Genomic DNA, 24,492 nt, shown 5'->3' with positions numbered 1-24,492 from the left:
GAAGGAAAAACAGAGGGCACAAATAACAGAATATTCCCATAGCATCCATCAGTCGCCAGGCACTGTTCTTGGCACTTTACATGTGTTAACGCATTTGATTCTTAGCACAATCCAAAGAGGCGTAACACTTTACAGACGAGAAAACGGAGGCACGGGAGGATGGGCTAACTTTCCAAGGCCCACAGCTAGCTACCAGTAGTGTCAGCATAACACGAATATACAACAGAGGGCCTAATTCAGTTAATTTACTCAGGGAAGACTTTCCTAAGGCAATGACATCCAGCTGAGGTGAGGAGGGTGCGTAAGGCCAAGCAAAGAGGCTACAATGGCAGTGTCTGGGGCAGGGAAAGGCTTGGAGGAGGCCAGGGGCTTGGCCAACTTGGAAAACTTTAGGGGAAAGTGTGAAGTTTGGTGAGGCAGGCAATGGCCATGCTAAGAAACAGGGATTTTATCCTAAACCCATTGTACACTTTAAGCAGAGGGGTGGGGGGACGTGGTCAGATTGGGTCTTTTAAAAGTTCCCTCTGGGGGCGCCTGGGTGGCGCAGTCGGTTAAGCGTCCGACTTCAGCCAGGTCACGATCTCGCGGTCCGTGAGTTCGAGCCCCGCGTCAGGCTCTGGGCTGATGTCTCGGAGCCTGGAGCCTGCTTCCGATTCTGTGTCTCCCTCTCTCTCTGCCCCTCCCCCATTCATGCTCTGTCTCTCTCTGTCCCAAAAATAAATAAACATTGAAAAAAAAATTAAAAAAAAATAAAAGTTCCCTCTGGCAGCTGTGGGAGCAAAGTGGCTCCCACACCTAGGGGATATACTCCTGTATGTGGTAAGGAGAGAGGATGGTGGCCTGGATTCCAGTGTTGGAAATGCAGGTGGAGAAAAACCATCAGATTTTCTATATTTAGGAGAGAAGCGCCCGGTGAATTCGGAAATTGGTTATGGCAGCTGGAGAAATGGAAACGTGAGAGATGGTGCTCGAGGTTTCCGGCTCGGTGGTAGGGGTGGATGGTGGGGCATTCCGCCAGATGGGGAAGACGGGGAGTTCCGGTTGAGAGGAAGGGGGGTGGGCTGCACTCCTGGCCGTGAGGAGTCCGAGGTCCTGTGAGCCATCCAAGTGCAGAGTTGCGCAAACTGCTGGATGAGCGCTCAGAGGACAGGCCAGGGTGGAGATCTGCTGGAGGGACCCGAGGGCACACGGAGGAGGCCTGCACGGACCTGCCCAGGAACAAAGGGCAGAGAAGGCAGCCCAGGCTAGCCCAGCCCAGCCCGAGGAGCCCTCTCGCTTAAAGGTCCTGTCAGCTCCTAATGTTGCCCGCTAGAGCATCTCCTCGTGTCTGCTTCTGCTCCTGCTTACTTCCCGTAAGCGGTTCAGGAGCAGCCGTCCCCAGCCCCACACCCGTTCATTTGCGGACAGCCCGAAGCTGGCTCCCATCCCGAGGCTCTGACTGGGAAGGCTGGAGGCAAAGCGCGGACCCGGCAGCAATAAGGGAAGCGGGAGGCTCCGGCTCACCACGGACCTCGCGCCTCCCCTCGCGCCCAGCCCCTGGAAGGGTCCAGAGTCCCCTCTTCTCTACACCTCTTATGGAAGCCGTTGCTCTTTGAAGCCTTTGCGGCTCCTTTTAACCCGATTCCACCGTGTAGGAGTGTTGCGAGTGGGGCGTCAACGGGGACCATCCTGTCTCCAGGGTGAGGGGTCGCTTTCAGAAACGATTTCAAAACTCCCGGTCCGGGAAGAGGGGAAGGACGAGGCCGAGAGGGGCCGAGCATTTCCTGAGGTCCCGCCCCGGGGGAAGACCCCTCGGCAGAGGTGCGTCCCGGGGTCGCGCGCCGGCTGCCCGCGTCACTGCGGTTTCCGGCAACTCCACGCCCCCGGCATCTCTGGCTCCCCGGTAGTTCCGGAAGAGCGCGGCTCAGCGAGCGAGCGAGCGAGCGCGCGAGCCGGCCGGGGGCGGCTTCTGCCTCCGGAGCGGGGCGGAGGGGTCGCGGGAAAGAGGAGAGAGGTTCTCGCGCCTGCGGAGGCGGGGCGGCGCGGGGCGCAGGCGGCGCGCGCATCCCGGCGGCCTGCGCGGGCCGAGCGCTCGGGGGCGGGCCTGCGCCCGAGCGAGCGCGAGAGCCCCTGCGCCCGGGCGCACGGCGCGAGCTGAAGCGGCGGCGCTGTGGCTCGCTGGGAGCCGGGCGCCTGCAGACACAAAGGCTGGTGGGTTGTATGAGCAACCGGGGAGCCGGCAAAAGGGAAAGCGAAAGCCGGGGGCGCGGCAGGTGACGGAGAAGGCGCCGCGCAGTCCTCCGAACCCTCCAGACGTCGGCGGTACCGGCGCCTGCACTCCTGCGCCAGTGGGGCCGAACCCGCGCGCCTCAGCCATGGCTATCGCCCACCTGGCCACCGAGTACGTGTTCTCGGACTTCTTGCTGAAGGAGCCGTCGGAGCCCAAGTTCAAGGGGCTGCGGCTGGAGCTGGCAGTGGATAAAATGGTCACGTGCATCGCGGTGGGGCTGCCGCTGCTGCTCATTTCGCTGGCCTTCGCGCAGGAAATCTCGATCGGTAAGGCCAGAGGGGCGGGGAGGGGCGGGTCGGCCTGGCCGGCGCTCTCCGAGGTGCCGGGGTCTGGTGGGAAGTGATTTTACTGCGCGCCCCTGGCAGTCCTGGAGGCTGCGATGGATTGAACGTTGGGAAGAAAGGTAGCCCCAGTTTTATTCTTTGTCCACGTGGTTCATTTATACCCCTGTGGATCCTGCTTGCTTCCCTACTGCTCAGTTCTTCTCTCTGCTCCCCACTGATCCCGACAGCGGCTTAGTGTTCATGTCCCACACTTAGGACCGGCGCCCTTGCCATCAGATTTGTCGAACGGCCTCCTGTCTCCTTCCCGTACCCCTACATTTGTGCAGTTACCTAAAATTTTGTAGCAGAGAAGTTCCTGAGTGGCTGAATAGAGGATAAGTACTCCATGAAAAGTGTGTGCGCTCTTCATTACCTGACATTTAGTTGATCCTTACTGAGACTTTGGCTCTACAGGGTTGTTGTGAATCATGGGAGAGAACTGCACTTGGCAGATGTCAGAGGGATACCAGAATTCTTCATGGTTTGGGCAGGATTACATGGCCAATAAGAGTCTGGTCTTCCTCAGATGTTCTGACTTACACCATCGAAAAGGATGCTTATGAGTCAACAGGAAGTCAGTGTATGACAGCTAGAGACTGTTCAGTGAGGGAGAAGAGAGACCCGTGGGACTGGGCCTTGGGGAAAGCTTATGTGAGAAATTGTGCTGGTCCTGAGCTCTGGAGCATGGGTGGGAATTGAATAAGCAGAGGTGAGACCTTTGCCAAGATTATGAGATCGCAGAGAATGTTGCATATTCCTGGAAGGAGAGAGGCAGGAAGGTTAGTCACAGTTCTTGGGATATGAGCATGAATATGGGTCCAGGTCAGTTAGAACAGAAGAGTACAGACTTGATGGTTTCAAAAGTGCAAAGTTACTGTTTGAGCAGAGGATGGACCGTTGAAAGCAGTCCTTAAGAAGCCTGATGGTAACATGTAGGGTCTGTGAAGGGAGTTGGAGCTAGGGAGGCCGGATGCCAGAAGCTGGGGCATTGTTTGAGGTCTTGCGCTTGGGTGGGGGCCAGGACTTGAAGGGAAAGGATGGGAAGGGTGACTTAAAAGAGATCAAGGAGCAGTAAGCGGCACTTGGGTACCTAGTTTTTAATGGGCCATGAAGGGAAGAGACGGACCAGAGTTGTTGTAAAGGCTGCAGGCCCGAGTGATTGGAAATAGTGGTTGATTAGGAAAGGGTTGTGGTGATCTTGATTTTGTGATCTACAGCACTAAGTCGTTAAACTTGGCAGGAAATTGCCAAATTCATTGTGGAAAATAAGTGTTCACCTTGTCTTTGGGCAGGCATAGTCATGGGGTATCCTTCCACCTTCCAGATGGCCAGGAGTTGGGGAGTTCCAATAGAAAGGAAAACCAGCAAGTAGCTTGGGTCCTGGAGATAATCTCTCCCTTCAGCAGGTGTTCCTTGAGTACCAGCTGTGGGCTGGACCAAGGACCCAGGAATAAAGGACGCATGGTCCCTGTCATGGAGAAGCAACAGTCTTGGGCATCTATCTGATGCCAGGAGGGAGGAGTCGGTTACCCTCTGTGATCAAACTTAATGTCTACCCCGCATATTAGAGGGATTCTGAAGGCAGCTGCACTGGAAGCACTCTCGACACATCCAAGTCGATGGGCTGCCTGAGAGGCATTTGGTTGGCATTGGAAGTGGGCTTACCCAGCAGGAGCCTGACCTTATGCTATGTGCAGAGCACTGCTGTGTGCTGAGTGGGACATGAAAGGACTTTGAGGCATCGTCTTCTTCCCACCCTGCAAGAGTTTACCGTCCGCCTGGGCGCTAGAACAGACATGCTGACAGGTGCCATTCAGCAGCGTGTGACTCAGTGACAAGACAGTGTCGAGCTCCGAGCACCAAGCAGGTGAAGGCTGGCAGGGACTGGGGTGAAGTTGTGGAGAGACCCCCATTCTTCTCAAGAGCTTCAGGACTTCCAGGGAGAGGACAGGCATGTGGGATGAAGCCAGCAGGACTAGGGAAGACCTGTCAGTACTCATTAGATGAAGCCAGAAAGAAAGACATTAGAGAGGAGAAGAGAGGTAACATAAATTAATGCATGGAGTTCGTACAGCGGGGTCATGTCAGGCAGTATTGATTTTTGGGTAATGTCGGCTTTTGTGTAAAAGCAAAAACAAGCAGAGCAATTAAGGAGAACAATAACAAAGAAAGAGAGTAGTAATTTAACATGTTTATTTTTTACTGTTGAGAGAAAGCGAGCGCATGGGCAGGGGAGGGGCAGAGGGAGACGGAGAGAGAGAATCCCAAGCAGGCTCTGCTCTGTCCCACAAACCATGAAGTCATGACCTGAGCCAAAACCGAGTCAGATGCTCAAGTGACTAAGCCACTCATTCTCTCAAAGAATGAATAAATAAACTTAAAAAAATTTTTTTTAATCCTCTTTTTTTTTTTTTAACATTTTATTTATGTTTGAGAGACAGAGCGTGAGTGGGGGAGGGGCAGAGAGAGAGAGACACACAGAATCCAAAGCAGGCCCCAGGCTCTGAGCTAACAGCACAGAGCCTAACATGGGGCTCGAACCCACAAACCCCAAGATCATGACCTGAGCCGAAGTCGGATGCTTAACCAACTGAGCCACCCAGGTGCCCCCCCACAATCCTCTTAAGCATAAAATAAATTTTATTTTCCAATTTCTGAAAACTAAATTTTCCATTAACTGATTTCTACAAAACAGGATGCAGGTTGTAACTGGGTGACAATTTTTACTTTAAGAAAATATTTTTACTTTAAAGAAAAGATTCTAATAAATCTGAAAATTTGCACAGACTTTTTTGAATTAAAAAAGTGTATGCATATGGAAGCAGAGTGTTGAGGACTGGAGAATGTCCTCGTGATAAAACATATTAGGCTTTGTATTAAAGGCTTCTCCTTAGTCTTTGGCCCATTTTCTCACTCGTTCAGCCCACCGGGCTCCTCTCAGAAAAAAAGGGACAGACCCTGCCCAGGCCACAGGGACCCGCAGGTGGGGCAGCGAACGACCTTTATTTAGGCCCTGCTGGGTGCCGGCACAAGGGCTGTAGACAGAGTCCCCTCCATAGAGATTCTGGCCCCTTCACTTCCCATGGGCCCTGGTGAGGGGCTGCTTGCAGGGATGAGGATTGCTGCAGGGGTGGGGAGCAACAAGGGACCCCACCTTGCTATTTGCCCACAAGGTGTGGGTCATCATAGAAGCGATGAGGTGCAGATGAGCAGAGAGGGGCTGGTGCCCGTGGTCAAGGTAAAGGGAACTCCGGTAGCACCTGTAGCCGCCTGAGGCTGGGACTTCTTACTGATCCTGACTGCCCCGTGATGGAGAGAAGTACAAGCAGAAACATTCTGGAAGGAGTTGCTAGGGGACTTCTTAACCCCTGAGTTGTGGTTGGGAGCATTTTTGAAGGCTTTTGGATAGTGAGCCACTGACTGTTGAACTGATGTAAGAATTAAATAAGTCCTGGTCTGGTTGGGCCCGATGCTTCTACTCCGCTGTCCTGAAACACTCCAGGCCCTGCTCCCCAGAGGGTAAGTTGGGTATGGAGAAGAACAACCACTCAATTTTACATCACCTGGCGTGCAGCAGAAGACGGTCTAAATGTAATTGTGACTGGACTGGGACGATCACGTGGTGGGAGCCCGGATGCTCTGTTTGACCAGCCCTCACTTTTTCTCTCTCCGAGTCTGGCGTCATGTCTTGTACGCCACAGGTGCTCAGTCAGAATGTGGTGAAGGAAATGCTGGAGCACGTTCAAGACACTCTGGGGTCCTCTCTTGGACTGCAGCTGAGCTGAGGGGAAGCAGGGGCATTCCGGGAAAGGGGAAGCATGGAAGAAGGGAAGCCAGGTTCACATGCCAAGGTCAGGCCAGAGGTTGCAGTTGGCAGGTCCTACCCGGTGCCTGGAATTCACCAGCTAGAAGCGTGGGGTCCCTAGAATGGAGAGGGAGATTCCCAGTCGCCGGGATTCCCAGGTCTTTTAAAAATCCAAGTCATGCCTTGTCATGGTTTCCTTTCTGACATCTGCCCCAGATAATAGCATTGACGGATGTGGGTTATCAAGAGACAGAGCCAAGTTGCCTCACTTGACTTAGAAGTCTAGGTTATATTCCAGGTACCTCCAGTTCCCTTCTGCAGTGTTCTGGGGCATGGGGGGAGCTGTGTTTGTAATGTTGAAGGGCTCTACCTCTACTGTGTAGGGCGGATGAATGTCATTCCCTGTGGCCCAGAGAACACACACGTCACCAGTGTGGAAGCTGCAGGGAGACAAAGGTCTGGGCCACAGAAGGCCCCTCATTCTTTTTTTTTTTTTTTTCATTTTCTTAATATAATTTATTGTCAAGTTGGCTAACATACAGAGTATACGGTGTGCTCTTGGTTTTGGGGGTAGATCCCCATGATTCTTTGCTCACATACAACACCCAGTGCTCATCCCAACAAGTGCCCTCCTCAGTGCCTAACACAGCTGTTTTCAGAGAGAGTTTAGGAAGCATATGGGTGACAACTCTGTAGAATACAAACATAAGTAGACTACGTGGCCTTTAAGCTCAGATTCTGAGTATGTATCCAAACTATTGAAGACAAGTGCTACCTTTCAACGTGAATGGGATTGTGTTCTTGGAGTCTTTTGACGGGGTCTGCGGTGCCCTTGGCTTAGGGCTGTTCAGGGCCTGATGCTGAGATAACTCCTCCTCAGGGACCGCTCTGATTCTCTGGTGCGGTGATCTGGCACGTTAGGCAGCCCTGGGAGAGGAGAGCTCCCGTCTGCTGCCAGGATATGCTGCTTGCCCTGAGCCCAGCTGGCTGGAGCAGATGGGCCGCGGGGACAGCCAGCAGGCCCTTGGGAAGGGGTGTTTTGTCTGCCCTTCCCTCCCTGCTGCCCTCCCAGTGAACACCCACGGTTCTGGGCAAAGGGGTTTGGTCTCTCCGGGCTGGCTCCACTCTCTGGCTGTTTCTACAGGGCACTGCTTCCAGTAAGCAGTGGGGAGGCTGCCAACGAGTACAAATTTTTCAGGGTGAATTTTGTCTTAACTGTTGTATTTTAATTGTACGAATAGTACCTAAATATATTCTCACGGTAAATAATGCGTAAACCTCCTCCATCATGTGCCGGAGGTAATCACCACGGACACCTGGTACAGCTGTAAAGCGCTTTCTCTCATTAGTGCAACAGGTGTACGCATTCTTTTAGAAACAAATTGAGTCATATGTAGTGGTTTGCTTTTCCCCACATAGTATGTTTTGGAGAGCATTCCATGTTAGTACATAGGCATTGCCTTACTATTAGTCTTTAACTCAAGTGTAGTTAACTTACAGTGTTAATATTAGTCTCAGGTATATACTGTAATTACTCAACTCTTCCATATGTTACCCAGTGGTCATCATGACAAGTGTCCCCTTTTCCTCTTTACCTGTTTCACCCATTTCCCCCTCTTGAAACCATCAGTTTGTTGTCTGTATTTAAGAGTGTACTTTCGGGGCGCCTGGGTGGCGCAGTCGGTTAAGCGTCCGACTTCAGCCAGGTCACGATCTCGCGGTCCGTGAGTTCGAGCCCCGCGTCAGGCTCTGGGCTGATGGCTCGGAGCCTGGAGCCTATTTCCGATTCTGTGTCTCCCCCTCTCTCTGCCCCTCCCCCGTTCATGCTCTGTCTCTCTCTGTCCTAAAAATAAATAAACGTTAAGAGTGTACTTTGGGGTACCCAGGTGGCTCAGTTGGTTAAGCATCTGGCTCTTGATTTCAGCTCAGGTCATGATCTCATGGTTTATGGGATCAAGTCCTGTATCCTGCTCCGTGCTGACAGCATGGAGCCTGGTTGGGGTTCTCTTCTCTCTAACCCACCCCTGCTTGTGCAAGCACTCTCTCTCAAAATAAATAAATAAGCATTTTTTAAAAAAGTATATTTGTCTCTTTTCTTTATTTCTTAACTTCTACATATGAATGAAATCATAGGGTATTTGTCTTTACCTCCATCCATGTTCTTACAGAGCATAGTATATCCTTATCATAATTCATCTGAGCACTCTCTGAATGATGCACATCTAGGTTCTTTCAAAATTTCTTCTATTAAATTGTTTTTATGTTTATTTGTTTTTGACAGAGAGAGAGACAGAACATGAGCGGGGGGTGGGGAGGTGGGGGGAGAGAGGGAGACACAGAATCTGAAACAGGCTCCAGGCTCTGAGCTGTCAGCACCACAGAGCCTGACGTGGGGCTTGAACTCACAGACCGTGAGATCATGACCTGAGCCGAAGTCAGATGCTCAATCAACTGAGCCACCCAGCTGCCCCAAAATTTCTTCTATTAATTAAACCCAAAGTTTGTTTGTACATAAATCTTTGTAAATACTCCCCTCCTCTCTACATTGAAAGAAGAAACCAGTATCAATTTCCAGGATGAAATAATTTTCCAGGATAGTTGTGCATTCCTGTGTTCTTACTGCAAGTAAGTACAAAACACACAAGAGCCTCCACCACTACCTCCCTCTAAATGTGACTCTATCAGAGGATTGGAAGAGGCGTTTTGATGTGCTTCCAGCTTTAAGAAAGAAAGAGCCTGTTTCAGGAGTAAAATTATAATAGTCAGTGGACTTCCTGATGTGTTCTCACAGCATCTATAAGTTTCCTTCCTAGCACTTAACCACAAATTACAGTTAGGTAATTTGTGTATTTGTTAAATACTGTCTCCCCCTAAGACTGTAAGTTCACTGAGGGCAGGAACCACCTGTCCTCTCTGGTTGACTGCTCCATCCATAGCCTTGAACATAAAACTTGATACATAGCAGGCGTTTAACAGAGTGTGTGAAGGAATAGAATGAGCAGGGATGTCAGAAGGATTGAATCTCTGTAAAAATGGAATTTTATGTATCTTGGAAGAGTCAGTGTTAAAAAATTGTCATAAAAATATTTGAAAACTGTATATTGTCATTGGAACTGACTAGAATAACAATAATAGAGCAAGGAATCGAACTGAGAGATGAAAAGCAAACATTTAGTAATGATGAGATTGGTTTTTAAAACAACTAGAAGTTTCCCAGGCAGCATTTGTTCTGTTTTATTCTATTTATTTATTTATTTATTTATTTATTTATTTATTTATCTTTTGAGTATAGTTGATACACAATATTACATTAGTTTCAGGTGTACAAGCTAGTGATTCAACATCTCTATGTGTTACATTATGCTCATCTCAAGTGTAACTCCCATCTGTCACCATACAGTGCTATCACAGTATTGTTGACTATATTGCATATGCTGTGCCTTCTCTTCCCATGACTTATTCATTCCATAAGTGGTACCCGTATCTCCCACTCCCCTTCACCAATTTGTCCAGTCCCCCCATGCCCCCTTCTCTCTGGCAACCATCAGTTTGTTTTACATATTTGTAGGCATGGTTCTGCTTTTCATGTATTTGTTTTCACTTATTCATTTGTTTTGTTTATTAGATTCTGCACCTGAGTGAAATCATATGGTATTTGTCTTTCTCGGTCCGACTTATTTCACTTGGCATAATACCCTCTACTTCCATCTGTGGATTGTCATAAATGGCAAGATCTCATCCTTTTTTGTGGCTGCATAATATTCTTTGTGTGTGTGTGTGTGTGTGTGTGTGTGTGTGTGTGTACATTTTTATACATTCATCTATTAATGTATACTTAGGTTGCTTCCATATTTTAGCTATTATAAATCATGCTGTGATAAACATAGGGTGCCTTTTTCTTTTCAAATTAGTGTTTTTGTTTTCTTTGGGTAAATACCCAGTAGTGGAATTATTGAATCATATGGTATTTCTATTTTTGGTTTTTTGAAGAGCCTCCTAGTGTTTTCCACAGTGGCTATATCATTTTTACAGTGGGAAAAAGACAGTGTCTTCAATAAATGATGCTGGGAAAACTGGACAGCTACATGCAAAAGAATGAAACTGGCCCACTTTCTCATACCATGCACAAAAATAAGCTCAAATTGGATTAAAGACCTAAATGTGAGACCTGAAGCCATAAAAAACCTTGAAGAGAACATAAGTAGTGATTTTTTTGACGTCAGCCATAGCAACATTTTTCTAGACAGGCCTCCTAAGGCAAGGGAAATGAAAGCAAAAATCAACTGTTGGGATTACATCAGAGTAAAAAGCTTCTGCACAGCCAAGGAAACCACCAACAAAACAAAAGGCAGCCTACTGAGTTGGAGAAGATGGTTGCAAATGATATATCCAATAAGGGGTTATACTACCAAAAGTACATAAAGAACTCATACAACTCAACACCAAAACAAAACAAAAAGACCAGTCTGATTAAAAATAGGCAGAAGACATGAACATTTTTCCAAAGAAAGATGTACTGACAGCCAACAGACACATGAAAAGATGCCCAACATCACTCATCAGGGAAATGCAAATCAAAACTACAATGAGCACCTCACACCGGTCAGAATGGCTAAAATAAAAAAAATAAAAAAATAAAAAAACAAAAACAAGAAATAACAAGTTGGCGAGGATGCAGAGAAAAAGGAACCCTCATCTGCTTTTGGTGGGCAGGCCTTCTTTCTGTTTCTGCTTCAGTTTCAGTGCACAATGTTCCGTGACTTGAAGAGTCCCAGTAAATTAGGTCCATATTTGATTATTTACTGCTCCCTTTCTGTGTCTCCCCATTCCTACCCCAAGAAGAAAAAGGAAGGAAAGAAAATGAAACTTGAGGTGGGGGAAGTCTATTCTTTCGAAATAGATGGAACTCCCATCCCTAGCAAAAACTGAAAATACATCTTGGACCTTTGGCAGATTCCAAGTTTGGATCGGCAGCATCCTTTTTAAAAACCTTTTTAAAAAGCACCACCTTTCCGCTGCAGTTTGCTCCCTTGGATTGCTTTTGTCTCAAACCCCTAATTGAGGCAGTGAGTTTGGTCCAGAGTGGAGAAGGGTAGGCAGTTTGAGGCCCATGCCCACTGGGCCCTGGCTGAGTGAGGAGGGCAGCTTGGGGACATAGGTGGCCAGGGGTGGGGGAGGAGGGATCTACAGAGAACCCATGTGCTACCGAGGCAAGCCTGGCTCTGTGTGGGATACAAGGAGCGTGTTGGGAAAGGGGTTTTCATTCTTATGTATTTTTTATTCATCCTTTCTAAAGCTCGTATTCCTTTATATATGTGTGTGTGTCTGATTGTAAAGATAGGGCTTACTGTAGAAAATACGGGAAGTGCAGAAGAGAAACTGGTAGTAATTCTACCACCAGTGTTAGCCACTGTTACATCTTGGTGTATTTTATGCCTTGGCTTTTTATATATACATAGCTGACAGCTTCTACTTAAAAAAAAAAAACAATCAAACACTAATTCAGAGCCCTTTTGCCATATTCTTTTTTTTTTTTTTAAGTTTATTTATTTTGAGAGAGACCCAACACTTAAGCATGGGAGGGGCAGAGAAAGGGAGAGAGAGAATCCCAAGCAGGCTCTGCGCTGTCAGCACAGAGCCCAAAACGGGGCTCAAATCCATGAACTGTGAGATCAAGACCTGAGCCGGAGTTAAGAGCTAGACACTTAACCACCTGAGCCACCCAGGTGCCCCATTTTGCCATATTCTTAAACTTGATGTTTGGTGGCTACAAAACTGGACGTTGACTAGGAATATCAAAATTTAACCCTTGCACAACATTTTTGCTGATATAAATAGCATTGTGCAGAATACACCTGAACACAAACCTCTTCACTATAAAGATTTCAGTATTTCAACAAATTGTGTACGTCTCATTATGAGGCCAAAGTGTGTGCAGACAGTTTCAGGACTGATTGGCATGGCAGCTTGCCCTCCGGAAGGATGGTCCCTGCCGCTTCCACCAGCAGTGAGGAGAGTACCCTCCTCATCACCGCCAGCAGCATGTAGCGATGGTCCCTGGCAGTTTAGTAGACGGATAAAAGTACACCATTGTTTTAGGTCACATTTATTCAATTACTGTGTTGAACATTTTTCCATAGGTATTTTTACCATTTATATAGTTCTGTGACTCGTTCTTGTCTTTTGTTTATCTTTCAAAGTGGATGTTGGTTTCTTCTTCTTTTTTTTTTTTTTTTTTTGAGATTTATTTATTTTGAGAGAGAGAGTGCATGTGCATGCTGGAGCAAGGGAGGTGTAGAGAGGGAGACAGAGGATCCCAAGCAGACCCAGTGTAGAGCCTGACTCGGAGCTCAATCTCACAAACTGTGAGATCATGACTTGAGCCGAAATCAAGAGTCAGACATTTAACTGAAGGAGCCACGCAGGTGCCCCAGGATGTTGAGGTCTCAATGGATTTTATGAACTCTATGGGTAACATAGTTTCAGATATTTTTTGGCTCTCTTTTATTGCAGGTATCTTCCTTTCAGTTGTCTGTGACCTTTGAATTGTGGCTGTGGTTCATTTTGATGAGCAGCAGTTAAGTTGTCAAACTGCCCATTTTTTTAATTTCTTTAATTCTGTTATGATGAGATTGATATAGCTCCTCCTTACAGCACTTAAATAACCATCTCCTTTTTCTTCATTATCTTCAGTGATCTTATTTATTAACCTTTACCCCTTCAGTCTGTTTTGTTCTTTTGATGGTGGAAGTCAAGACTGTAGCTAATTCCCCCATTTATTCCCCCATGTCATTTTTTGAGGAACCTATTCTTTACTCATTAATCTATGGTGGTTTTCTTACTACAAACTCTTACGTAAGTGAGCCTGTTTTCGGGCTATGTGTATCGTCCCTCTGGTCTATTCTTGTAAAACACCAGACCTTTCTGTTAATTGCTTTCGTACTGGCTTGTTTCTAGGTGCAAGGAGATACGTGTGTCAATTAAGTAACTGCAATCATGGAATATTAGAATCATGAGCTAAGAAACCAGTGCAAAGCTCAGCAGTTGAAGCAACGGACTTGCCTAGGGCAGATCGTTGCATCTTTAGGAGAAAAATTCTTCACACCGTATTAAATATTTAAAATGTTATTGGATTATAGGAAGAGGATCATTATCAGCTGGTCCTTATTGGGAACTTGTCAGGTTATCTCAACTATTGGACATTTTGTTTTGATAGTTGCAAGAACCAGTCTATTGCTACATTTTGGGGTGTCATCAAGGTTACTTTCCATATTTTGATCACTGCTATTCCTCTGTCTTTGGGATGACAGGAAGTTGAAACAGATTATGAATGGGCTTTGAGAAGAATTACGATTTCCAAGTTGATTTGGAAAGTGGTGAATATTCCAGGAGGAAGTATGAATAAGCTGTACATGACCTCGGGCTTCAACTGATGAGACAGGCTGTGGGCATGAGGCTGTCCTGAGATGCTCCCTGCCCCAGTGCCAGTAGGTCTCACCACCTGCTGCTGATAGGATAGTGGAGGGAGTTTCCCAGATATGTCATTCGAATTTGTCACATGTCTGTAAGTATGTGTGTTTGTGTGTGTCTATGTTAAAGTTCAGACAGTAAGAGAAAATTAAAGCCCTGCCCTTGCTCACTCCCCAGAGGTAACTAACTACCGTTACTGCGTACTGTTAGTGTTTTATGCTGCTCTGTGTTCCCGTGGAAAAAACATGATTTTATTTGCATTTCGTTATTATTAAATTTTTAAAGTTTTTTTGAGAGAGAGTGAGGGAGGGAGGGAGGGGCAGAGAAGAGAGAGGGAGACATAGAATCTGAAGCAGGCTCCAGGCTTCGAGCTGTCAGCACAGAGTCTGATGGGGGACTCGAACTCACGGACCATGAGATCGTGACCTGAGCTGAAGTCAGATGCTTAACCGACTGAGCCACCCAGGCGCTGCCGTTATTATTAAATCTTTAAGAAAATGTTATGCCACGTATTAATAGTGTACAATTTGCTCACTTATCTGCAGTGTGTCCCGGAGATATTTTCACGTTGGTGCACATAGATGTATCTGCCTCACTCTTTTTAGATGTGGCATCATTTTCCGTAGTCTGACTACACCCCAGTTCATTCAGCCATTCTGTTAAGGGACATGGAAGTTCATTCTGCATTTTCCTACTATACACGGTGGCTCAGTGAACATCCTTGGATGTGCTTCCGCATGCAAAATGTGTTTCTCTAGATCAGTGGTTAGTGGTTCTCAAACTTTTTGGTCTCATGACATTTCACACTCTTAAGTCTTATTGAAGATTTCAAAGAACTTTTGTCTGTGGGTCGTGTCTGTCAGTATTTAGCATGTTAAAAATTAAAACAAATTGTGAAAACATGAACTTAAAATAATAAGAAGCCCATTATATGTCATATTGTCATATATTTTCATTGAAACGTGTTATTTTTTCACATATGTGTGAAACATATATATTTTCATTTAAAAAACTTCAAAAACAAAAATCTTATAAGAAGAGTAGCATTTTCCATTTTTGCCAAATCTCCTTAATGTCCAGCTTAATGGAAGACCACTGCATTCTCACATCTGCTTTGCATTCATTATGTGGCAATATCCCATGTCCGTAGCCTCTGGAAACTCACTATCTCATTCTTAAAGAATGAGAGTAAGAAGACAAATAAAGCTGATTGTGAAAGCAGGCTTAACATCACAATCTTCTTGAAAGATTCTCAGGTTCCAGACCACACTTTGAGAACCATTGCTCCAGGGTCAGACTTGAGGGTGGAGTTGGAAGTTCTAGGGTCACAAGGTATGCACATTCCAAATATAAAAGCTACTTCCGGTTGCTCTCAGAAATGTTAACTCACACACATCAGGGATGTAGGGGAGCAGCCCCCTTCCCCGCTTCTTTACTGATACTTAATATTTTCGGAGTTTTATATTTGCCATTCTCTTGGAAACGGCATCTCACTGTTTCAGTTAGTAGTTCCCTATTTGCACTGGGATTTCACAGGACGTGGCTCTGGGGTCTGGCTGTGACACTTAGAGGTGTGCTAGGGGCTGCTCATTGTTTCCAGCCACTTACTGTTGCGTTTTGGCCTCAGGTATTTGATCCTAGAGAGACCATCAGGTCTCAGCTCTTTATCATTGCTTTATGAAATCTCCTCCAACCCCAGTCTATCTTGACTATTTTTTTTTTTTTAAGCGAAAGGTTCCCTGCTTAATCTTAGTCAATGAGCAAAACTAGCACATGCCTACTAGGAAATGTAAGGATGTCTTTTGTTTTATTTTATTTTATTTTATTTATTATTTTTTTTAAGTTTTATTTTTTATTTATTTTTAAATTTTTTTTAAATTTTTTATTTTTAACGTGTATTTATTTTTGAGACAGAGAGAGACACAGCATGAACGGGGGAGGGTCAGAGAGAGAGGGAGACACAGAATTTGAAACAGGCTCTGGGCTTTGAGCTGTCAGCACAGAGCCTGACGTGGGGCTCGAACTCATGGACCGCGAGACCATGACCTGAGCTGAAGTCAAACGCTTAACCGACTGAGCCACCCAGGCGCCCCAAATTTTTATTTTTTTAAATATAATGTCAATTTGGCTAACATGCAGTGTGTACAGTGTGCTCTTGGTTTTGGGGGTAGATTACCACGATTCATCACTTACATGCAACACCCAGTGCTCCTTCCAACAGGTGCCTCCTCAATACCCATCACCCATTTTCCCCTCTCCCCGTCCTCCCCCCCCTCCCCCCCCACCTCATCAACCCTCAGTTTGTTCTCAGTATCCAAGAGTCTCTTATGGTTTGCCTCCCTCCCTCTCAGTTTGTAACTATTTTTTCCCCTTCCCTTCCCCCATGGTCTTCTGTTAAGTTGCTCAAGTTCCACATGGGTGAAAACATATAATATCTGTCTTTCTCTGACTTATTTCACTTAGCATAATACCCTCCAGTTCCATCCACAGTGCTGCAAATGGCAGGATTTCATTCTTTCTCATTGCCAAGTAGTATTCCATTGTATATATAAACCACATCTTCTTTATCCATTCATCAGTTGATGGACATTTGGGCTCTTTCCATACTTTGGCTATTGTTGAAAGTGCTCCTATGAATTGGGGTACATGTGCCCCTATGAATCAGCACTCCTGAATCCTTTGGATAAATTCCTCACAGCGCTATTGCTGGGTCATAGAGTAGTTCTCTTTTTAATTTTTTGAGGAACGTCCACACTGTTTTCCAGAGTAGCTGCACCAGTTTGCATTCCTACCAACAGTGCAAGAGGGTTCCCATTTCTCCACATCCTCACAAGTGTCTGTTGTTTCCTGAGTTGTTAATTTTAGCCATTCTGACAGGTGTGAAGTGTTATCTCAGTGTGGTTTTGATTTGTATTTCCCTGATGATGAATGACGTTGAGCATTTTTTCATGTGTGTCGGCCATCTGGATGTCTTCTTTGGAAAAGTGTCTCTTCATGTCTTTTGCCCATTTCTTCACTGGATTATTTGTTTTTCGGGTGTTGAGTTTGGTAAGTTCTTTATAGATTGTGGATACTAACCCTTTATCTGATAGGTCATTTGCAAATTTCTTTTCCCATTCCGTCAGTTGCCTTTTAGTTTTGTTGATTGTTTCCTTTGCAGTGCAGAAGCTTTTTATCTTGATGAGGTCCCAATAGTTCATTTTTACTTTTAATTTTCATGCCTTTGGAGATGTGTGCAGCAAGAAATTGCTGCAGCTGAGGTCAAAGAGGTTGTTGCCTGCTTTCTCCACTAGGGTTTTGATGGTTTCCTGTCTCACATTTAGGTCTTTTATTGTAAGGATGTCTTTTTAAAAAGTCTTTTGGGGGCACCTGGGTGGCTCAGTCGGTTGAGCGTCCAACTTCGGCTCAGGTCATGATCTCATGGTTTGTGGGTTCGAGCCTCGCGTCGGGCTCTGTGCCGACAGCTCAGAGCCTGGAACCTGCTTCCGATTCTGTGTCTCCTTCTCTCTCTCTGCCCCTCCCCTGCTCATGCTCTGTCTCTTTCTGTCTCTCAAAAATAAATGTTAATAAATAAGTCTTTTGCATCTCCTGGGTGGCTCAGTTGGTTGAGCATATGACTCTTAATTTTGGCTTAGGTCATGATCCCAGAGTCATGAGATCAAGCCTGTGTTGGGCTCCACACTGGGCATGGAGCCTGCTTGAGATTCTGTCTCTCCCACTCTGTCCCTCTCCCCTGCTCATGCCCTCTCCTCACACTCTCTTAAAACAAAAAACAAAAAACAACAAAGCTCTTTCTTTTAAGTGTTAACATCTGCTGCACATTTGATGATCATGCATAAGGATTCTTAAAATTTCAAAAAGCACAGAGAGAGATGTTCTGTACCCTTTCTTGGTGAGGTTCCCCTCTTCTTTGACCAGGTTGTGTTTGCAAAACAGAAAATGGTATCTATCAAATGAGAGAATAGATGGAAAGAGTCCTGAAGCATGGTTTGTATTCAGTACGTGCTGGTTGATGCTGAAGCTAGTGTATGTTAAGCTTTTGCAACCTGGGCGTGCTTTGCAGTATTGTGATGAGCCAATACAGCTGAGATGAGAGGCTTTGCTTCTTCCCAGCTCTCCCTCATACTCAGGCACCACTCAGGTGCTGGAGGCTCAACTCCGGATGAGTCTGGGTGACAGTAACTTGCCTCCTTTCCCTTCTCCAGTGTCCCTTACAGGAAGGAGAGTCTGATGATTGTGAAAATCTTCTTCCTAATAAGGCTTCATTCCTTTTAAGTCTCTGTAAACTCTCTAAGCCTTTATGCTTTCAGTTTTCTCTGCTGCACACACCAAAGTGAATAGTGGGACAGAAAACGGATGCTCTGGGGCTGTCTGGGCGGCTCAGTCGGTTAAGTGTCCGACTTCAGCTGAGGTCACGATCTCATGATTTGTGGGTTCGAGCCCTGCATTGGGCTCTGTGCTGACGGCTCAGAGCCTGGAGCCTGCTTCAGATTCTGTGTCTCAGTCTCTCTACCCCTCACTCGCACTCTGTCTCTCTCTCTCAAAAATAAACAAACATGAAAAAAAAAAAGGATGTGCTGTAAAGAACAGAAGGAACACTCTTGTGACACTTAATGCTTCCCAGTGAGGAACAGCTGTGTGGGGCATGTGGGCACAAAAGGCATCTCGCCTTAGAATCTGTTTCAACCCTTGTAACATGAGGACACTGGCTAAAATTAGTTACTGGATGCACACCAGTCCCCTTCTGATTCTGGCCTGCGGTTCCCTCTGTGCCTTACTGTTCTTTTCCACCCCTCGTCTCCATTTGTTCATGTTCTTATTCATTTGGCCCTTCACTGAGCACCGCACTGTGCACTAGGACCTACCAGTGAAGAAGGCCAGGAGCTTGCAGCCTGGCGGGGGAGACAGCTCCCCGGGAATTGCTGTGAGAAGTGTTTTGGAGCAAGGGCCCTGGTGGGGAGCCTCACCCCATCCGGGACACTGGAGATGGCTTTAGGAGGAGCGGTCCATCAGCCTGTGTGAAGCCTCTTAGGGGAGAGCGGACATGGTTTCTTGAGAGAAGCAGAAGAGGGTCAGTGTTACTGGGGCCTGTTGAACAGGGGGAAGAGGTGGGGGGCAAGACCTGGGAGGGGTGGGCAGGGGCCCCATCAAGGAGCGCCTGTGGCATTCAGATTTTAGCTTATCCAGCGCAGAGGGCTCTTAGCTAAACGGGACATAATCACAGCCACGTTTTAAAACCTCACCCGGGTGCGCTGCAAGAATGGATTGCAGTTGTGGAGAGACTAATTAGGGGCTCCTGCAGTGCAGTTCGGGCTGACAATCTCTGTGCACTTTGAGGACAGGGACTGTTACAGGTGTCTTGGAGTCCGCCACAATATTCTGTGTGGGGCGGATACCTTATCACAGTTTCCCAGGAGCCATCGTGGGGAACTCCGTGAGCACATGGGAGCTCTCCTGCCCCTCCTGGGGTGTTGGAGCTGACCTGGGAAGGACCCAAGCCAGTCCCATTGGGCAGCTCTGCTCTGGGGTTTCGTGGTCACTTCCGCAGCCTGGCCTGGCACTGGACGGTGAGGAAGGAGTGGTTCGGGCCTGGTGTGGAAGCCTGATGTCCTGGGTGGGGCTGGCGGTTGGCACTCAGCACCAGGCCGAGCAGGCGGCCCTGTTGTGGGCCTGTGAGAAGCCGCAGCTCTGGAAGGGCCCTGGAGGGGGGCAGCTGAAGGGGCTGGGGTCCTGCAGGGAAATGCCACTTCCCTCTGCACCTGGACAGTTGCTCCCAATGCCTGCCTTCCTCTGCTGTCTTTAGGACCAGTATTAACAGCTACTGAGGTGCATGTATACACACACACACACACACACACACACACACACAAATTTTATGAAGGCTCTACTTTCCTAGAGCATTAAGTTCACAGCAAAACTGAGGGGAGGTACAGAGATTTGCTAAATACTCCCTGCCCCTACACAGGCATGGCCTTCCCCATTATCAACATCCCCCGCAAGAGTCGTACATTCTGTGGGCTGGGAAACCGTGAAAATGACCTGTATCCATCATTATGGTATCATACAGAATATTTTCACTGCCCTAAAAATCCTCTGTGCTCTGCTTATTCGACCCCTACCCCCACACCCCTGGCAACCACTGATCTTTTTACAGTCTTTAGAGTTTGGTCTTTTCCACAGTGTCATAGAGTTGGAACCGTATGGTATGTAGCCTTCTCAGATTGGCTTCTTTCACTTAGTCATACACACAACGTTTCTCCATGACTTTTTGTAGCTTACTGGCTCATTTCTCTTTAAATTTTTTTTTAGATGTTTATTTAGTTTTGAGAGAGAGACAGAGACAGTGTGAGCAGGCAAGGGGTAGAGAGAGAGGGAGACACAGAATCTGAAGCAGGCTCCAGGCTCCGAGCTGTCAGCACAGAGCCCGACACGGGGCTCGAACTCACAAACCACGAGATCATGACCTGAGGCAAAGTCCGACACTCAACTGAGCCACCCAGGCTCCCCAGCTCATTTCTCTTTAGTGTTGAGAATCCCATTGTCTTGAGGCACCACGGTTTATCTGAAGGACATCATGGTTGCTTCCAAATTTTGGCAATTATGAGTAAAGCTGCTGTAAACCTCCATGTGCAGGTTTTTGTGTAGACATGAGTTTTCAAGTCCTTTGGGCAAATACTAAGGAGCAGGATTACTGGATCATGTGGTAAAAGCATATTTATTTTCTTAAGAACCTGCCCGAATGTCTTCCAAAGTGGCTCTACTATATCGCATTCCCAGTCACAACGAATGAGTGTTCCTGTTGCCCCAGGTGTTGTCAGTGTTCCAGATTTTGGCCATTCTAATAGGCACGTACTGGTACCTTGTTTTCATCTGCATTTCTCTGATGACACATGACTCTCTTCATATACTCGTTTCCCATCTGCTTGTCTTCTTTAGTGAGGTGTTTGCTAAGGTCTTTGGCCATTTTTAATTGAGTTGTTTGTTTTCTTATGTTGAGTTTTAAGAGTTCTTTGTATTTTTTGAGTAACAGTTGTCTCTCACCTGAACCCAGCATATACTGACTCCACCTGTGTGTCAGGTCCTTTCAGCGCCGTGTTTTCCCGGCAGCAGTCCTTCCAGACAGTTCCATTTGTTTTTCACTTTTGAGAGACTGTGGGATGGCCATTAAGATGCGAGTTTTGGAGCCGGACCGCCTGGGTTCCGATCCCGGCAGGCGACATACCCACTGTGAGACCTGAGGCAAGTTGCATAATTTCTCTGTCCCAGTTTCCTCATCAGTAAATTGGGTAAGAGTAGAGCCTGTCTCATGGGGTGGTGACAATGAAAGGGACTAGCACAGCGAGCACCAGACCAGGGTCTAGGACAGGGCAGGCACTCTGGAAAGACTGGCTGCCGAGCCGACAGGTGAGGAACTGAGGCGGGCAGAGGTCAGATCACCAGCCCGGGGGCACGCGGAGCGGGCCTGGTAAGCAGCTCCGTCCCGAAGCCTGTGTACTCTGCCCTCCCCCAGTCTTGTGAGCGGGGAGCAGTGCAGACAGAGCAGGCTAGCTCGTGCCCCACACAGAAGCTGCTCGCTTATGCTGGGGCTGGGGTCCCGCCGCTGTGGGATCACCCTCCCCACCGCTTGCACTCTTGCTGGGGAGGCCACTTGCTCTGCTGCAGCCATGACCAGCCCCACCCCAGCCCTGCAGGTCACCAGGGCTGCAACTGTGGGGCTGACGGCCCCAAGGACGTTGAAACCCCCTCCCCCCACCAAGCCCTCCCTGCCAGCACTACAGGATCGAGTCTTCAGGGCTGTCCTTTACGTGATCCCCAGATGGACCCTGTGTCCCGGGTGCAGTGGTCTGCTCCCCTTCATAATGCGCCGCAAACTCTAAAGGCTCCAGGTGTCTGCTTGGGCTGGTTCCCCAACTGGGTCCTCCTCCCTTCAAACAGGAACACCTGCCAGGGCTCAGCCATCACCCTGATGCACTTTGTCTTGTCTGTTATCACTGGTGGCTCTGTTCTTGGCCTCCTCTACTGGACTGTAAGCTCTTCGAGGACAGGGACCATGTCGTCTTTACCTCTGAGCCCCTTGTGTGCCCCATACACCATGTGCGCAGTAGACGCCCAGTGAATCTTTATTGGGTTGAGCTTAGCACCACTGAGTTCTGAGTACCTTCGGGAGAACATCCGTGCTGTGTTGCCCTGTGATAGACACAGGGAGGATAGAGCTCCTGGGGAGGGTAGGTGTCCTTGGCACCTTGGCTGTCTCTGATATGCTGCTGGCACAAAGGCCCTGTGCCATTAAATACCTAGCTCTGATGAACTTGGATGTCTCTTTTCTTTTTTGAGGCTTCTTGAGAGAAGTGTTCGCCGTGTAATCCGCGATGTCTTAGAATGAGTGTCTTTGTATTTGCAAATGAGTCTCGTGACCGGTTATCTGAATAATGGAAACAGTTGTTGTGAGTTGTTTTCATTTTACTGGAGTCACTCACTTTGATTCATTACCAGATTTAGACACTCAAAGCCTTATCCTACACAATAGAGCTCCTTTGTTGCCAGAACTCCAAAAGCTAGCTTTTACGAGCCATCATTGAGGGGGAGATGATGCAAAAGGACTTAACAAAGCTGTCTGGTCTCAGGCTGTGGCCCCATTAAATCTAAGGTCCCAGTTATCCACGGTACGTATGTTCAAGAGTTGTGGGAGATAAGACAAATGTGTAAACCAGTTAATAAAGGTGAAATTCAAATAATTATAAGTGCACTGAAGAAAAGAATACAGGATGTGACCGAGGAGCCCCGTATCCCCATTGCTTACCGTGGAGTCTGATGCATAGAAATAAGACTGACAGCTGCTGCTTATTGAGTTCTTACGGTATGCTGGCACTGTGGCAAGCATTTCTGTGAGGCTTTGCCAATGAGAAAAATCAGGTTCTCAGGGGTTAAGTGACTTGTTAGTAAAAGAGAAAACCCCACGGCTCTTCGATATCGTGAGATCTTTATAAAAGCAATATTCAGGAATAAAGATTCCAGAACCTTCCCCCCCCCCCCCCCCCCCCCCGCTAAAGATTTACCTAACTTTTCCCTTCAGGCTAAAATGCCTTCCCCCTATCCAGTTGGACTTCCATATTCCTTTCCACACAGGTTGGCCTCTGTGTCAGGGACGACTGGCTGGATGGTAATTTTCTTCTAACCTCTTTATACTTAAAAGTGTCTGTTGGGGCGCCTGGGTGGCTCAGTCGGTTAAGCGGCCAACTTCGGCTCAGGTCATGATCTCGCGGTCCGTGAGTTCGAGCCCCGCGTCAGGCTCTGTGCTGACAGCTCAGAGCCTGGAGCCTGTTTCAGATTCTGTGTCTCCCTCTCTCTCTGCCCCTCCCCCCATTCATGCTCTGTCTCTCTGTGTCTCAAAAATAAATAAATGTTAAAAAAAAATGAAAAAAAAAAAGTGTCTGTTAAATTGCCCCTTGGCCTTAAGTGTCTGTTCATCGGACGTTTTTTCTTAAGCTGACTTCATGCCCCTGACCTCCTTGTTTGGACAGCATCCGTTTCTCGTGTTCATTTTGAAATGGTGTTTCCCTGCTGCCCTCTTAGAGTGCAGAAATCAGGCTGCATTTCCTTTCGTGGTTGTGGCAGGTCTGGGACTGCTAAGGAACTTATTCCTGGCTCTCACCTGTCGTATTCCTGCTGGGATGTTTTGATGACACAGTTTATTTGATCTGGCCCTTCCCTTCCATGGGTCCAGCCTCCATCCCTGCTGACTAAACTCCATGCCAGAGATAAAGACTCATATGTGCCACCGACTGAGCCAGCCAGATGGCTGGCACTGTGGGTTTTGATGACACTTTCTTATCAGCTTGGGCCCGGAGCTCAGGACCAGGCTGCTGGGGAGCTGAGGCTCGCCCTTTCCTGCTTCTTCTCGTGTCATTGGCTGGCCTGGCATTGCACAACACCTACCCTTCTGCACTCCACCCTGCCTCCATGCCCTGCCTCCACCTTCTCTCCTCCCTGGTCACTCATTCCCAGGATGTCATCACCCTGGGGGAAGAGCAGGGACTTGGGGTCGTGTCGCATCTGCACCAAGTATTAGCCGTCTGACTTTGGAAGTTACTCTGAGCCCTATTTCTTCATCTGACAAATAGGACCAGATGACACCTAGTCCGTAGGTTCTTTCATTGGATTGAACAAGAGCATCTAATTCCTATTTAATTGTAGTATTTAATAAATGACCCATTTTCCTTTAGTAAGTGATTCTGTGATGGGAAGTAGCTTGTATGTGATCAGTACGTGAGGGAATACCAGTATGGGGGAGTCACATTGGTTTTCATGGCTTGGCGAGTACGTGGTACCCATTCACCCCATGCTCTTCCTCTGGGCTCCGTTTGGTCACGTGCCGTGTTTCAGAAGTGCTGTCGGGCAGTTCTGTCTGGTCTTTCTCTATTTTCCTTTTTCTTCTTGTGCACATAACCCAGCAACCTTCTTCACATACCCTTTCATCGCACTAGTATGTTTTTATCAGGATTGTTGCTGTTTGGTTAGTGCTCTAGGTACAGATCTTGTGTGATTTTCTAGAACGGTACTATTTTTTTTTTAACACGTGAATGGCATTATAGCAGAGATGCTTGTGTTGATTTCTTTGTTCTGCC

At 47.4% G+C, this 24,492-nt stretch overlaps 2 protein-coding genes across 2 annotated transcripts in view; one reads left to right on the top strand and one right to left on the bottom strand.

Moving 5' to 3' along the window:
• Window positions 1-647: 647 nt before the first annotated feature.
• Window positions 648-2,340, bottom strand: LOC123380442 (translation initiation factor IF-2-like). Its single transcript, XM_045038596.1, has 2 exons — window positions 1,570-2,340; window positions 648-1,208 (listed from the first exon to the last, which is right to left on the bottom strand). Exons 1-2 carry the CDS (start codon window positions 2,043-2,045, stop codon window positions 740-742), a joined length of 945 nt encoding a protein of 314 aa, XP_044894531.1. The 5' UTR covers window positions 2,046-2,340; the 3' UTR covers window positions 648-739.
• Window positions 2,121-24,492, top strand: part of PANX1 (pannexin 1) — a 47,480-nt gene continuing 25,108 nt past the window's right edge. Inside the window, exon 1 of the mRNA XM_003992612.5 lies at window positions 2,121-2,535. Coding sequence (XP_003992661.1) covers window positions 2,355-2,535 — 181 coding nt within the window. The 5' untranslated portion in view covers window positions 2,121-2,354. The remainder of the gene's footprint in view (window positions 2,536-24,492) is intronic.

Source organism: Felis catus, chromosome D1 (genome assembly GCF_018350175.1).
Source record: "Felis catus isolate Fca126 chromosome D1, F.catus_Fca126_mat1.0, whole genome shotgun sequence".
NCBI lineage: Eukaryota > Metazoa > Chordata > Mammalia > Carnivora > Felidae > Felis > Felis catus.
The sequence above is the reverse complement of the archived record's forward strand: the minus strand, read 5'-3'. Positions and strand labels throughout refer to the sequence as shown.

What these genes read in the sequence shown, in the direction of transcription:
- LOC123380442 (XM_045038596.1), bottom strand. Translation starts at nt 2,045, where the DNA reads ATGCGCGCGCCGCCTGCGCCCCGCGCCGCCCCGCCTCCGCAGGCGCGA. An exon ending in AGCAACGGCTTCCATAAGAG is followed by an intron (nt 1,209 to 1,569) that starts GTGTAGAGAAGA and finishes GTTCCTGGGCAG; the next exon opens with GTCCGTGCAGGCCTCCTCCG.